The 16,034-nt window shown below is 35.3% G+C and overlaps 1 protein-coding gene across 16 annotated transcripts in view; it reads left to right on the top strand.

The window, feature by feature from the left end:
- DLG1 (discs large MAGUK scaffold protein 1) overlaps nucleotides 1-16,034 on the top strand; it is a 271,051-nt gene that overhangs the window by 202,728 nt on the left and 52,289 nt on the right. For all 16 annotated transcript variants that reach the window (XM_061411876.1, XM_061411915.1, XM_061411922.1 and 13 more), the window contains one exon: nucleotides 3,948-4,050. In XM_061411876.1, the coding sequence (XP_061267860.1) occupies nucleotides 3,948-4,050 (103 nt within the window). The remainder of the gene's footprint in view (nucleotides 1-3,947; nucleotides 4,051-16,034) is intronic.

Here is a 16,034-nt window from a genome sequence, read left to right as displayed (position 1 = left end):
CATCAAGAGGCTTTTTAATTCCTCTTCACTTTCTGCCATAAGGGTGGTGTCATCTGCATATCTGAGGTTATTGATATTTCTCCCAGCAATCTTTATTCCAGCTTGTATTTCTTCTAGTCCAGTGTTTCTCATGATGTACTCTGCATAGAAGTTAAATAAGCAGGGTGACAATATACAGCCTTGACGTTCTCCTTTTCCTATTTGGAACCAGTCTGTTGTTCCATGTCCAGTTCCATCTGTTGCTTCCTGACCTGCATACAGATTTCTCAAGAGGCAGGTCAAGTGGTCTGGTATTCCCATCTCTTGAAGAATTTTCCACAGTTTATTGTGATCCACACAGTCAAAGGCTTTGGCATAGTCAATAAAGCAGAAATAGATGTTTTTCTGGAACTCTCTTGCTTTTTCCATGATCCAGCGGATGTTGGCAATTTGATCTCTGTTTCTTTTGCCTTTTCTAAAACCAGCTTGAACATCAGGAAGTTCACAGTTCACATATTGCTGAAGCCTGGCTTGGAGAGTTTTGAGCATTACTTTACTAGCGTGTGAGATGAGTGCAATTGTGTGGTAGTTTGAGCATTCTTTGGCATTGCCTTTCTTTGGGATTGGAATGAAAACTGACCTTTTCCAGTCCTGTGGCCACTGCTGAGTTTTCCAAATTTGCTGGCATATTGAGTGCAGCACTTTCACAGCATCATCTTCCAGGATTTGAAATAGCTCAACTGGAATTCCATCACCTCCACTCGCTTTGTTTGTAGTGATGCTTTCTAAGGCCCACTTGACTTCACATTCCAGGATGTCTGGCTCTAGGTGAGTGATCACATCATTGTGATTATCTGGGTCGTGAAGATCTTTTTTGTACAGTTCTTCTGTGTATTCTCGCCACCTCTTCTTAATATCTTCTGCTTCTGTTAGGTCCATACCATTTCTGTCCTTTATCGAGCCCATCTTTGCATGAAATGTCCCCTTGGTATCTCTGATTTTCTTGAAGAGATCTCTAGTCTTTCCCATTCTGTTGTTTTCCTCTATTTCTTTGCATTGATTGCTGAAGAAGGCTTTCTTATCTCTTCTTGCTATTCTTTGGAACTTTGCATTCAGATGTTTATATCTTTCCTTTTCTCCTTTGCTTTTCACTTCTCTTCTTTTCACAGCTATTTGTAAGGCCTCCCCAGACAGCCATTTTGCTGTTTTGTATTTCTTTTCCATGGGGATGGTCTTGATCCCTGTCTCCTGTGCAGTGTTACGAACCTCATTCCGTAGTTCATCAGGCACTCTATCTATCAGATCTAGGCCCTTAAATATATTTCTCACTTCCACTGTGTAATCATAAGGGATTTGATTTAGGTCATACCTGAATGGTCTAGTGGTTTTCCCTACTTTCTTCAATTTAAGTCTGAATTTGGCAATAAGGAGTTCATGGTCTGAGCCACAGTCAGCTCCTGGTCTTGTTTTTGCTGACTGCATAGAGCTTCTCCATCTTTGGCTGCAAAGAATATAATCAGTCTGATTTCGGTGTTGACCATCTGGTGATGTCCATGTATAGAGTCTTCTCTTGTGTTGTTGGAAGAGGGTGTTTGTTATGACCAGTGCATTTTCTTGGCAAAACTCTGTTAGTCTTTGCCCTGCTTCTTTCCATATTCCAAGGCCAAATTTGCCTGTTACTCCAGGTGTTTCTTGACTTGCTACTTTTGCATTCCAGTCCCCTATAATGAAAAGGACATCTTTTTTGGGTGTGTGTTCTAAAAGGTCTTGTAGGTTTTCATAGAACCGTTCAACTTCAGCTTCTTCAGCGTTACTGGTTGGGGCATAGACTTGGATTACTGTGATATTGAATGGTTTGCCTTGGAAACAAACAGAGATCATTCTGTCGTTTTTGAGATTGCATCCAAGTACTGCATTTCGGACTCTTGTTGACCATGATGGCTGCTCCATTTCTTCTGAGGGATTCCTGCCTGCAGTAGTAGATATAATGGTCATCCGAGTTAATTTTACCCATTCCAGTCCATTTCAGTTCAGTTGTTTTAAATTAATAATATAGATAAATAAAATATGGAATATCCATACAATAAAGTATATGATTCAGCTATAATAAGTAATGATGTAGTAAATCAAGGATGAGCTGTGGAAACAAGCTAAGTAAAGAAGCCAAACAGAAGTAGCCACATGTTATAATATTTATTTTATTTTAAATGTACAGAACAGACAAATTCTTAGAAAGTAGAGTAGGGGTTACCAGGGTCTAAGAGGAGAGGGAAGAGGGGAAAGAATGCTAATAGGTAGTGGGGTTTGGAGGATCTGATGAACATGTTTTGGATCTGAATCATGGTGATGATTACAATACTTGTGACTGTACTAAAAACCACAAAAACACTAAACTTGAAAAATGTCGATTTTATATAAATTATATCTCCATATTTTTGAGTGGTGTGTTTTTTTTGTTTTGTTTTAATGACCACTGTGTGCCTCTCAGTAGCAAGATTTCTTCTAAGATATCCTTGATAATGTTTTACATTAAAATGTTTGGCATTATTTAGGAACATTTTAAATTTGTAATCTTGTTAACAAATTATTCTGTTTTCAATCTATGTTGGTTGTCTTCAGATTTTTTCTGTAGGCAAAGACTTTGATGCTCAGGAATAATTCATTAAAAATTATAATATTTTATACAACAATCTTTGAAAGTTTGTCTACCTTTTATATTTCTTCTCTAATTTTTTCTGCTAGAATTAGGATTTTATGTTCAATGTAAAGCTATTTATACATTGTGTTGAGTTTTTTATGGCTTTTAGCTAGAGATATTCTCTAGTAAAACCACGATATGTTACATTCGTTTAGATTAAGGTTTTTGTGTCTTGATTTTCATTCGAAAGGTGTGTGCACGTATTAACTTAGTTACTTAGTGATATCCTTTATAGATAATATAAAACATCAGGTCTTCACTGTTTTAAATGTTCTTTACATCCCAGAAATTTCTGGGCTGTAGTCAAATTTTACAAAATTGGTGTGTAACTTTTAACAAGTTTTAAATTAGATGTTGAGGAAACAAACTTTCATATAAAAATTGCATGATAGTTTCTCTTCCTTTCCGAAAGTATTCATTAAAGGTCCCAAACATTGCTGTATTTTATTCATTGATGGTTCTTAGGGGAGAAGGCCAACTTAAATATTTAAATTAATTACATTTAAGTCTAATGCTCACATCAATGTCCTGTTAAGTTTTTCTTGTAGTGTAAAAGTTTCAGTCTCTAAAGGTAGTATACCATGCAGTGTACTAGGTACTGGCAGCCTTTCAGAAAGAAGAATTAAGTTGCCTGTTCTTCTGGAGTGGGATTGATCACCTCACCCAAGGAAGGTCCCCGTGTTAAAAAAGAAAAGAATGTCGTTTTGCTCATTTAGTAACATTTATTGTATTTAATGTCAGTCTGTGAGATCTGAGCTCTTTTAGTACTTGAAGTTATTGCTTTCCAGTTACTCCAAAAGAATAGAAGGTTTAGTTTAGGAAAGAAAGGAAGAGAATTGAAATTGAGATTAATAATATTGAAAATATGATGGGATTTGAAATGATGCTATAAACAAAATGAATTTCCTTTGCATTGTTTGAGTTACTAGTGAAATGAAATGTACAAAATGACGACACTTTTGACTTTTCAGGTTGTCAAACTAAGGGACACTTCTTAAGAGATTGATAGCCTTCTAGAAACCTAGGGGGAAGTGTTTTGGTTTTGTTCACTTGACAGTAAACATAGTATTTTTAGTGAATAAAAATGTTTTGATTGATAGTAGTTACTGTGCAATATATTTTTAGTAAATCAGAATAAGAAAAATACTTTAGTCATAAAATAATTGCAAGTAATTTTTTTAATCTATGCCTTCTTAACAAACAGGCAATTGTGATTTCTATTTAGTATGATGGTTTTCTTTCTAATTTAATATTTGATTTGACTTAACAGGTAAACAGTGTTGACCTCAGAACTGCCAGCCATGAGCAGGCAGCAGCTGCTTTAAAAAATGCTGGCCAAGCTGTCACAATTGTTGCACAGTACCGACCTGAAGGTAATAAATTCTTGTTGTTTGTTTTTCTTTTTTATTTCAGTTTTTAGAAGTCTTCCTCTTAATAATGTTTAACTTCCGAAGCTTAGCTTTCTCTTTGTGTTTTTGTCTGATTCATTAATCTGTTACTTTTTTGTTGCTGTTGCTGTTTAGTCACTAAGTCATGTCCAACTCTTGCAGCCCCATGGACTGTAGCCTGCAAGGTCTTCTGTCCATAGGGTTTCCTAAGTGAGAAAACTGGAGTGGGTTGCCATTTCCTTCTCAAGGGGATCTTCCCGACCCAGGGATTGAATTCACATCTCCTGCATTGGCAGGAGGATTCTTTTCCATTGAGTCACCAGGGAAACCCTGTTATTTGTTTAGTTGGAATGTAATTCACCATCCAGATCAAAGTGCTTTTAAATAGAATATAGGAACTTGTATCTGCCAGCTCTTTGAATATTTCATCATTATTTGGAATAATTTTTAGATGTTAATTTTTTTAAATCTGTCATCTAACCAAACACATACTTTTAAATATACCTTTTACTAACTCAGTGATTGAAAAGCAAAGATAGTCTATTAAGTTATCTCAATTTTTTCTGACTTTTGAATTAGATTGTATTTATTAATATCAAGGTTAAGATATTCTAATAGCTTTTATTGTTACTTTAAAAAAAAGAAAGAATACAAATTTGGAATATGATATGTTTCTAAATAGTGAAGTCTTATGGATATAACCTTGCCAAGTTCCTGCTGGGAGATGATAATGGAAAATTTGAGGTCATATTAAACATACATAAGACTCTAGTGTACATCAACATAAACACTTCAGTAAAACCTCAGTGGAATTTAAAAAGCTTAAACACCCAAAAGAATACATAGCATACTAGTTAATGTTCATAAACAAGGTGAAGGAGGAAAGAATGATGTGACTAAAGGAGCCAGGCAAAACATTCTATAATTTGGCAACGTTAGTTTAGTTACATTTATTATTCTTTTCTTGGAGCAGAATTTATTTCTATAACAAAACCCCAATATGTGTTTTAACGTGATCAAAGTAGTATATTGGGCATTGCTTGTTATTTAATAATATAATATTTATTATAAACCATAGCATTCTAGGTTCATAACTGAACAAGAATAAATTCATTTATGTAAGAAGTAAGTTCCAAATAAATCACATTAATCAAGCAATTTAAGGAATAATAGATGAAGTCAGAATGCCAACTTATTAATTTTTGTGAGAAACAAAAGCTGCCGCTGGGACTTAGCCATGCTTTTATCTTCTGGCCAACACGTTCTTGCCAATAGGTGTATTATATGGAAACCAAATACAAAAGCAACAAGGAAATAAAACGTAAACACACTTCTATCCATACAGCTTCACCTAGCATTAAGCAAAACTAAGAAGACAGGTATATCTGGGCAACAAAATACAGGTAAAGGCTATTTAAGCAGGTTAAGATCTGGCAAAAGCTACATGGAAAGAAGAGAAAGGTAAAAACATGAAATGTTGAGAATGCTCGGTGGTAACCAAACTTAAATTGAACTTCCTAAAGGTGGGGGGCTATAAATCCCTTGTTTATAGCAGGGCACATGGAAATTGGAGTAGCAAGCTAGCAAAAGCCATCCTTGATGTGGTTTTGTTTAGAGAGCTAGAGGGACCCATATTTGGTCAAAACCATCTATCTTGCTAGTATCAGATAAGTTGACAGTTTTTTGGTTTTAAAGGATGTAAAAATATGCTTCCATCTCTACCCTGCACTCCAAACTTACTGGTCCAGCCAACTCATTCAGTAATAAGCAGTTTGAAAGGAACTGGCCTGGCATTCATACAGAGATATTAACAAGAAGAGGTGGAAACAAACAACAGAGCTGATTAGCAGGAGGAAAAGATGGCTTAACAACCAGAAGAGATAGATTTTGAGCTAGCATAACCCAGGAAAGAAGAAGAAAGCAAACCGTTTTCTTAAGTTGAAACACAAAGAGACATCATAGAAAAATTCAATAGGGGACATAAAGGATACAATAGGAAAAGTAAACAAAAAGAAACAAAAGCAAAGAGAATTTTTAAAGTTTAGAGAGAAAAAACAGGTTATTTTATATATATATATATATGAGAAAGTCGCTCAGTCGTGTCCGACTCTTTGCCACCCCATGGACTGTATAGTCCATGGAATTCTCCAGGCCAGAATACTGGAGTAGGTAGCCTTTCCCTTCTCCAGGGGATCTTCCCAACCCAGGGATACTATATTATATTATATCATATAATAATTAGACTTTCTGGAAAAAGTAAATTTTTTTAAAGAAGGGAATAAATGCTTGAACTTATAATTCACTCAAGAAAGCTTTCCTCAATTAAAAAGAAGTGCATCTTTATATTGAAAAGACATAGCATGATAGAAAACTCACAATGGTCAAAATCCAGATATATTCTAGTTAAATGTTTATTAAGAATTTTCTGAAACTCAGTTAAAAATATTACCTTATTAATAAGGAGATAAAAATTGATTGATAAAAGAACTGCTTTAATGCTTGGTGAGCATAGATCAGGACAAGGATCTTTAATTTTATCAATGGTGTGTTCAGTGACTCTTGATTAAGCCTAAAATGTACCTCTGTATACACTAGGCATACTTGCCACTGATGGCTGGCAAAGGTGGGCTTCCCTTGTGCTGCTGCTGCTAAGTAGCGTCAGTCATGTCCGACTCTGTGCGACCCCATAGACGGAAGCCCACCAGGCTCCTCTGTCCCTGGGATTCTCCAGGCAAGAACACTGGAATGCGTTGCCATTTCCTTCTCCAATGCATGAAAGTAAAAAGTGAAGTGAAGTCGCTCAGTCATGTCCGACTCTTAGCAGCCGGGGATTTCCCAGGCAAGAGTACTGGAGTAGGGTGCCATTGCCTTCTCCTTCCCTTGTCCTAGGATAGGTATTTTGTGCGCCTAGGAATCTTCTTTTTAGGTTCTCTTTTTCTGTGCTTGTACTCTGGTTTTCTTCTTTTTTGTGATTTCTATGCTTTTCTTCTGTGTGAATCTTTCTGATTGGCACTTTTTCTTTAGTTATATTCAAAACTTTGAACTTTTCTAATCTTGATGGAGCCATTTTTGTATCAAGGAGAATTTGCATCCAACGTTGCTTATTCAAGTAGCTACTACTTAGCAGACGTCTTCTGTTTTAAGGTTAGACTCTTATGTTAATTATTCTTGTGTATATATCTTTTTTCCCCCAAATATCTCCTAAACACCAGACGTTACTTCTCATTTGACTTCTCCAGCTATATTTCTCCCTAATGTTTGAAACTGAGCATGTCTGAAACAATTCTTTTACTCCTTCAGTAAATGGCATTTCCACTGATGCTTAAGTCAGAAGACTAGGACTCAGCCTTGACCTCCCTTCCTTTTTCTCACCCTCTATTTCTCAGCCACTAACCTGACCAAACCCACTATCATATCTTACCTGAACTTTTCTAATAGCCTCCAGCAAGTCTCCTTACTTCTTTCTTGTACTTTCTCCAGACCATCAGCCAAAATCATCTTTTAAAATAAAAAGATTGGATTGTATCATTTCCCATTTAAAACACTTCCAGTTATGCTCTGAATAAAATCCTAATAGAGCCTGCAAGGCCATGTGTGATTGAACACAGTATAACATGTTTGGCTTTACTGCGTTCCCTCTACTCATTTTTTTGCTCCTTAAGCTCTAACCATATAGTCCTTCTTTCAGACCCTTGATTACAGAAGATATTTTCCTAATTCTCTGTTCATTCTGTTCTTAGAATATTTTCCCCCTGTTATTTATATGATTGGCTCCCTCTTACGATTCCATTTCTTTTTAGCACTGTTGATATTTTTCATTACAACACTTAACACAGTTTATATGTTTATTTAGGTGCCTGTTTGTTTTTATTTATTTAAGCCTTGCTCTGGAGCTTTATGAAACACGTAGCTCTATCCCTATATACAGATGATGATATAGACTCAAATAAAAGCTAGCAATAGCTAGGATTCAGTCCCAGGTCTGTTGCCTTAAAAAATGTAAGTGCTTTTCACTAGGAATATTTTGATAAGTGTTTAGCCTGGCAGTATTGATTTGTACTGTATTTTTTTTTTTTTTACCACAGCTGTGGTGTCATTGCCTAATAAACACAAGGTAAGTACCGATAGAGCACAGAAAACCAAACATTACCTTAGAAACTCAAAAAGAGGTAAATCATATTGCGTGCTATAAAGGGAAAATGCCATAGAGTCGGCTTGGAACTTAACTGGAAGCCTAATGAATGGGCAGGCTTTCAATGGGCCGAGAGAAAAAAATGACATTAAGAATGACAGAAGACCAAGGATAATAGAATTAAAATTTAAAAGTGTATTTTGGGTACTTTGAAAACTTACCTGTCCTCTTTACTGTATTGCTACTTACCTTATGTTTGTTTATTAGGCAGTGACATAATGGCTTTATGTTTTAATATTAATTATGTAGTTTTAATAAATGTATTTTTGTCATACAGCACTTAAAACATATTCCACATCATCAATCTGTAACTGCTGTGCGGGCCAAGGATATAAATTGAAGATAAGAGTCAGACTTTCTTTCTCAGTGAGGGGGCTATTTTCCAAAGTACAAACAGAATTGCCTGATACTCTGATAATCAGTCATCTCCTTACAGTTAGTGTCTTCACTTTATTAATGACAAACCCCTTTGGATTCTCTGGTTCATTGATAATCTGACATGTGTACATATGTGCAAAGAGGTAAGCTTCTTTGGTCAGAGCGAGTTTTTATCTTTCAGGATCTATAATTTGCCTATTAGTCATCCATGAAATACTATTATGAGTTCTTCAGCCTATATACTTTAAACTTTTACGACATAGGCTCTAAGTATGAAAACCTCTACAAAACATTTAGAAGGACTTCATCTCCTACCTCCCCTCAGTTTTGCTAACTCCAAAAATAAGCAACAATATATTTTTTAGAGCTTTACTACTAGTCATTTTGGGGAATTACAATCAGAAATCTAACACAAGCACTGGAATTACTATTCTAATGTTTTACTACATATCCAGAATTTATGAAATTTTGACAAATTAGTTGGGTGATAGACTATAATAGAAAAAAATATATGCCAGACATCTAACCATGTTTATTAACTCTTTTAATTTCCATAAAGCCCTATAAATTGGGCACTTTTAGTGCTATTTTCATTACAATTTAATAAAATAAGATACAGGAAGGTTAAAACAACTTGCCAGTTACACAGCTGTTTAGTGGTTAAAATTTATTCCTAGCCCTTTGTAGAGAAGAAACTTTTCCTCTGCCCTTTTAGTTTTAGGGGCTGGGATCTATGAATTAAATTGACAGAAGACAGATTAACAGAAGAAAAGTTTTTATTTTGTATGCATAGAGGAAGCCAACAAGTATGGGAAGTAACCAGGTCATTAAATTGTCATTGTTGTTCAAGTGTTCAGTTGTGTCCAGTTCTTTGTGACACCATGGACTGCAGCACCCCAGGCTCCTCTGTCCTCCACTATCTCCTAGAGTTTGCTCAAGTTCATGTTGATTCAGTCAGTGATGCTATCTAACCATCTAATTCTCTGCCAACCCCTTCTTTTGCCTTCACTTTTTCCCAGATCAGGGTCTTTTCCAGTGAGTCAGCTCTTCACATCAGGTGGGCAAAGTATTGGAACTTCAGCTTCAGCATCAGTCCTTCCAGTGAATATTCAGGGATGATTTCCTGTAGGATGGACTGGTTTGATCTCCTTGCAATCAAAGGGACTCTCAAGAGTCTTCTCCAGCACCATTATTAAATGGTTAAAGTTAAAGGCTTACCTGCCTAACAGAGTTTGGAAAGGGGAGTGGAGAGAAAAGTCTTCTAATAGAAAAACAAATAGTTTTCTTAAGGAAAGAAAAGAACATTTTTAGGAGAAAGTTTGTGACAGTGTTTGTCTCTACAGTAAGAGTAGTCTTTCCACCTTCTTCAAGGCCATAAAGCTCCCCAGAAAGGAGAGTTATTATACAATAGCCTTGTTTCCTAGAAATTGCTACTTCTACTCAGATAAGGAAAGCTCTAAGAAGGCATTTTACTATGTTTGTTGAACCTCAAATGTCCTCACCTTAAAATAATCTCTGTGACAACTCTGGGGTTCCAAATGGTCTGCATACGTTGAATACTTCTCAACCACATAGTAAAGCTACTTCCCTTCACAAAAAGTTCTAAACTCAAAATATTTTATCTCACTGTTACTCATTGTATACTGTAACTTTCAGACCTTATTTTTTGTTTCAGAAATAATTATATTGCAATGATATGATAAAGGAAGAAGAGCAAAGGGAAAGTATTAAACATATATTAAATGTATTTTCTTTCCCAGTGGATAGATCTTAAATTTGTGAGGTATTTTATTTTGTTTTCATAGGAGAAAAAAACATGTTCGAGATTGGTGTTGCTATCCCTGATCTTCAAGTGACTAAAGCCTAGAAAAGCTGAGAGGTTTGGCCAGAGCCACTTCTCTCAGTTTCAAAGGTTTGCTTTAAATCGGAGTTACAGGGATGGAGTTTTAACGCATCTTCTCATCTTATTTTTATAAATACTTTTGGTAGCAACCAGAAAGTTTGGAGACTGAATAGAGAGGTTTTATTGGATTAGTAGCATTTCTTTGCAAGCACTTGTCATTTCTTAAAATGATGTTCTGTAGCAGGCTTCTAATTTTTTTTCAGTAACTTACTTTCCTTTCTATACCTTTTTAACTCTTTCCTAACTATTTAAAACAACCAGCCTGACTTTTGACTCAGAAACTTTGACTTTTTGTTTCTAGACCAGTCTTAGTATCCATTCTTTGACAGTTGTTGCTCTCAGATGTTTAATTAATATATGTCATTATAGAGTATGGATGATTTTTATTCTTCATAGATGGGATTGCAAGCTTCAAAGACATTAGAGGAGATAAAATTTCTCCCCACTCTCTTCCCACCTGCTTTCTTCTACCTTTTTACTTCTAGAATGGAGATACAAACTAAGATTAGAAGTTGAAACGGGAAATAAATGCAGAAAGTTGGCTATTAAATATTGTCTCTCCTCTTGAAATCATACACATACTGTTTAACTTATAGCCAGTAGTTCAGAGATTCCCTAACATATTTCATGATAGGGAATATAGTTTGATTCAGAAATTTCTGAAATGCTTAGTGGAAATTCTCTTAATATTTTACCTCTCTCCAGTGGTAGCTTTCCTGAAATGAGTTGTGATATAATTTCTAGAAGAGGGATGCAAATCACTTAACAGGAAAAAAGAAATGAGACTCTTCTTCCAAAATAAAAAGAAAAGATAATAGAGGTTGAGTATAGGGTGAAAATTGTTAGAGCTGAAAGTATGAGTTAATTGAAACTAAAAGAAAAGATAGGAATCTTACCTAGGTAAATAAAATGGGAGGTTTAAAGGAAAACTAACTTTGAGGAAAGTATTAAAGTACGTTCAAAACAGGCAGATGGTTATGAGAAATTGTTAATAGTAAGTAAAGACCATAAATATGAAAATCTGAACAGAGTGAACAAAATCAGTAAGGCACAAATTTAAGATATTGTCAGGAATTTACTTTAGGTCTTTAAAATCTTAAATGTTGAATATCTGAGCTTTAGTTGCTTTGTAATAACTTAGATCTCAGCAAAGAACATTTTCTGCCTCACTGTAAAAGGTAATGTGATCTTTTTACAGAAAGTTTTTAAATTTCTAAAATGTAGAATACTAGGACTTTGGATAATTCAATAGGCAAAATGGCTGAAAACAACTAATAATGCTACATGAAGTATAATGAACATCTAATTAAAAGCGTCAGAGCGACTTCCCTGGCAGTCTAGTGACCAAGACTCCGCACTGCCAATGCAGGGGCCTGGGTTCGAACCCTGTTCAGGAAATTAGATCTGACATACAGCAACTAAGAGTTCACATGCTGGAATGAATATTGAAGATCTCATGTACGTCAACTAAGATCTGGTGCGGCCAAATAAATAAATAAATATTTTTTTAAAAGCATCAGATCACTGCTAAGACAGTAAGGAATTATCAAACAAAAAGTGAAGGGAAAATGGGAACTCAGAGAGCTAAAGAATCACAGAAGTCACTTTTGAAAAAGTTCAGTGAGGTACTGTCTTACAAGAGTCAGTTGTTAAACTTTCAGGAATTTTGCAAACTAGCTGTTAAACATAGTGATTATTAAAAATAAAATTATACAAATGTACAAATAAGTTATATTTAAAAGATTAAAATGTTAAAGGTTATGAAACTTCAAAATAAAAATAAGTGATAAAACTCATCATTTCCTAATAGTTTTCTAGGATAGCCACTAATATGATGGAATATTTTAGTGGCTATCCTAGGGGGATAAAGAGAATATACAAAATAAGATAGTAGATTTATAACTGAATCACCCAGAACTTCCTCCTCCTCACTCCCAGAAAAAAATTAGAATGGCAAAATCAGATGAAAAGATATCCCTATGTGCCCCAAAATACACACAAGAATAAACAAGCTGTCAACAGCTGTAAGACCCTGTGATAGTGATATCAGCATCTATACAAGGAGAAGTGATAGAAGCCTGAAAGTCAGTCTGTACTCATTAAAAAATGCAGTTGATCAATTTGAGAACAGCACCTGAAGCTATAAGGGTTTTTGCACAGTCTGTATGTGAGTGCAAGGTATCTCAGTAAGGTGTGAAGGAGCTGGATTTGTCTGAGCCCCTTGGTACAGTTATCAGCTATAGCTCCATTTTAGTTCAAAGCCCCTCGCTAAGGGAGAACTTCTAGAAGGTCCAGATGAATGGGAGGAAAGAACAATATCCAGAGATCTCACAGTGTATGAGATATATCTTTGAACACTTGACAGAAACAGCAAAAAGGAGTTCTAGAGCTGTGAAGATAGAAAACTTGAAAAATCCTGACCCAGTACTCTTTATCTTTAATTGAAAGTTCAAGAAAACTAATTTACATAAAAATGAACAACAGAAAAGGATCAAGATTGAATCCAATGGAAACCTATTTGAAAAATGAATGTAAGGATCAGAATAATGTCTCTACAGTGAAAGTATGCCAGAAAGACATGCCCAGAAAACAATGAAACTTATAACCTAATATTGCAAAACAAGTTAAAGAAAACTGATGATGATGTGGAAGAAAAATGTAAATGAGTTAATAGAACTCAAATTATTAGAAATAAAGAAGCATTTTATTTTAAAAATTTAAGTTTAGAAGGAGCACAATAGTTATTTAAAGCAAGTAGGTAAAAAACAGGAAATTTTTAAAAATAAAAATTAAAGAATTCTTTCCCTTCCACATCCTGACCAATTTTGTATTAAAGCCATTGTATGTGAAGGATAACAACGTAGTTAGGTGCATTGCAAGACCAGGAAGGTAGGGGACAGCTATGGTAACCCAATAGGACTGACCCCTGATGAGGGCAGGAGCTGTCGTGGTGTAAGAAGTGGGAGCCTGAGCAAAATGAGATGGTTACACATTGGACTGGTCTGAATCCAGTCTGGAAAGTAGATGGTACTAGAGACAGAAGACTAGTTACATAAAGATATTGATCAAGTGAATATTTATTTTAAGGGTAATGTTATCTGTAACTTTTACTGTTCGAGAAGAGAGTTATAAATATAGAAAAGGGGGAAAATATAAACCATATAATACTAGAATTTGAAAAATTAGTATGAACATATTGTTTTCCATTTATACAAATATAAACATAAATGTTTATCTATTTTACATACAAATATTGTAATTCTCTAGCTCAGTCCACTGAAAAGGTGTGGGGTCACTGCCACTCCAATAGCAGTCAGCACACCTAAGATTCAGATCTTGGTTTCTAAATACTCAGTTCAGTTCAGTCACTCAGTCATGTCTGACTCTTTGCGACCCCATGAACCACAGCACGCCGGGCCTCCCTGTCCATCACCAACTGCTGGAGTCTACCCAAACCCATGTCCATTGAGTCAGTGATGCCATCCAACCGTCTCATACTCTGTTGTCCCCTTCTCCTCCTGCCCTCAATCTTTTCCAGCATCAGGGTCTTCTCAAATGAGTCAGCTCTTTGCATCAGGTGGCCAAAATATTGGAGTTTCTGCTTCAACATCAGTCCTTCCAATGAACACCCAGGACTGATCTCCTTTAGGATGGACTGGTTGGATCTCCTTGCAGTCCAAGGGACTCTCAAGAGTCTTCTCCAACACCACAATTCAAAGCATCAATTCTTCAGCACTCAGCTTTCTTTATAGTCTAACTCTCACATCCATACATGACTACTGGAAAAACCATAGCCTTGACTAAACGGACCTTTGTTGACAAAGTAATATCTCTGCTTTTTAATACGCTATCTAGGTTGGTCATAACTTTCCTTCCAAGGAGTAAGTGTCTTTTAATTTCATGGCTGCAGTCACCATCTGCAGTGATTTTGGAGCCCCAAAAATAAAGTCAGCCACTATTTCCACTGTTTCCCCATCTATTTGCCACTCCCATCTAAATTGCCAAGGCTGTTTGGATAAATAGCTTGTTTCAAGAGTTGGGCAGGGAAAGTATTAGATTATCCTGTAATATTTTATGCCAGAAAGCATGGTGCTCAAGGAATGATGGGAGGCATGTCAAAAGGGTACATAATCCAGTTCAAAAGGCCAAGTAGGGAACAATTGGAGCATCAAATTGATGATAATAATACCTGATAGTAATCCACTGAATGAACTAGGAAATAATAAGGCTTTACTAATAAATGAGTTAATTGAATGAGAATGGAGAAGTGTGCATAGTTTCAATAACTTATTTGCAACTGAAAAAAAAATAATTTTGCAGTAAAGAAACCTGGCTCACATAACGTTCATCAAGTGTTGAAAGTTGATAGCATAAAGTTGATAGCATCGGTAATGGGACAAATCAAAAATGTATACCACCTGGTAGGGTGCATTGGAAGAAACATACATCTCTTCTGTAACATTCCTGCCAAAGTTGCAGGTCTCATCATGTGGGAACATCAACAAATCTAAAGAGAAGTTCTACAAAATAATTGACCTGTAGTTTTCAGCAGTAGTAAGATTGCAAAGTCAAGGAGACTTGAGGAACTGCTCTCTCTCGAGGGGATGTCTCATAGGACAACTCATGGTTTCAAACTTGATCGATTTGCTCTTAATGATATTATGAGGAAACTTAAATGGAATGTGAGCATGATGTAGTAATGTATTAATGTTGCTTTCTTAATTTTGACAGTTTTATGATTGTATTAAAAAACATCTTTATTTGTAGGAAATACACACTGAGAATTCAAGAGTGATGAGACATCACGGTAGCAAGTTACTCTCAAATGGTTCAGGAAAAACAGTTTGTGATTACTTCAATCTTGAAAAATATATTAATCTTTTAAAAAATAATAAAAATGGATTTGAGAGTGACAGATACAGAAAGTTGGCAGAGAATATTAGACATACATTTAATAGGAATCTCATAGGAAAAAAACAGTACAACTAAACAAATAATTAAAATGTATAAACAGGAAAACTTTTCTAAAATTAAAAAAAAAATTAAAACTGCATATCAAAAGGTTTGAATAGGTACCTAAGGTGATAACAATCACCGAGAAATATTCTAATAAAATTATTGAAATTAAAAGAAAAATACTTTGATGAAATTGCAGGCCCTCAAAAAATGTTTTTAAAAAAAAATAAAATGAAGTAGTCATCAGAAGTTCATCAGCAGTGGTTTATAGGAGACACTGCAGTCAATATACTTAAGAATCAGAGAAAGAAACTGAAACAAATGGGCTTGAAATATAAAGGCTGCAATCAAATATATTAGTGAAGAATTAGGGTTCACATAACCCTTCCTGAAAAGAAAGAGCAAACTTCAGACACCCAAAATGATGGAAGAGATACTGATATAAAGACTGCTATTAGTAATTAAGATAGTTATAAGGAAAAGCATGCATAATATGAAAAAACTGTATGCTGTAACAATTTGGAGAAAATGCAGTTATCA

The sequence above is a fragment of the Bos javanicus genome, chromosome 1, assembly GCF_032452875.1.
Source record: "Bos javanicus breed banteng chromosome 1, ARS-OSU_banteng_1.0, whole genome shotgun sequence".
Lineage (NCBI taxonomy): Eukaryota > Metazoa > Chordata > Mammalia > Artiodactyla > Bovidae > Bos > Bos javanicus.
Note: the sequence above shows the minus strand (reverse complement) of the source record. Positions and strands in the feature narration are given on the sequence as shown.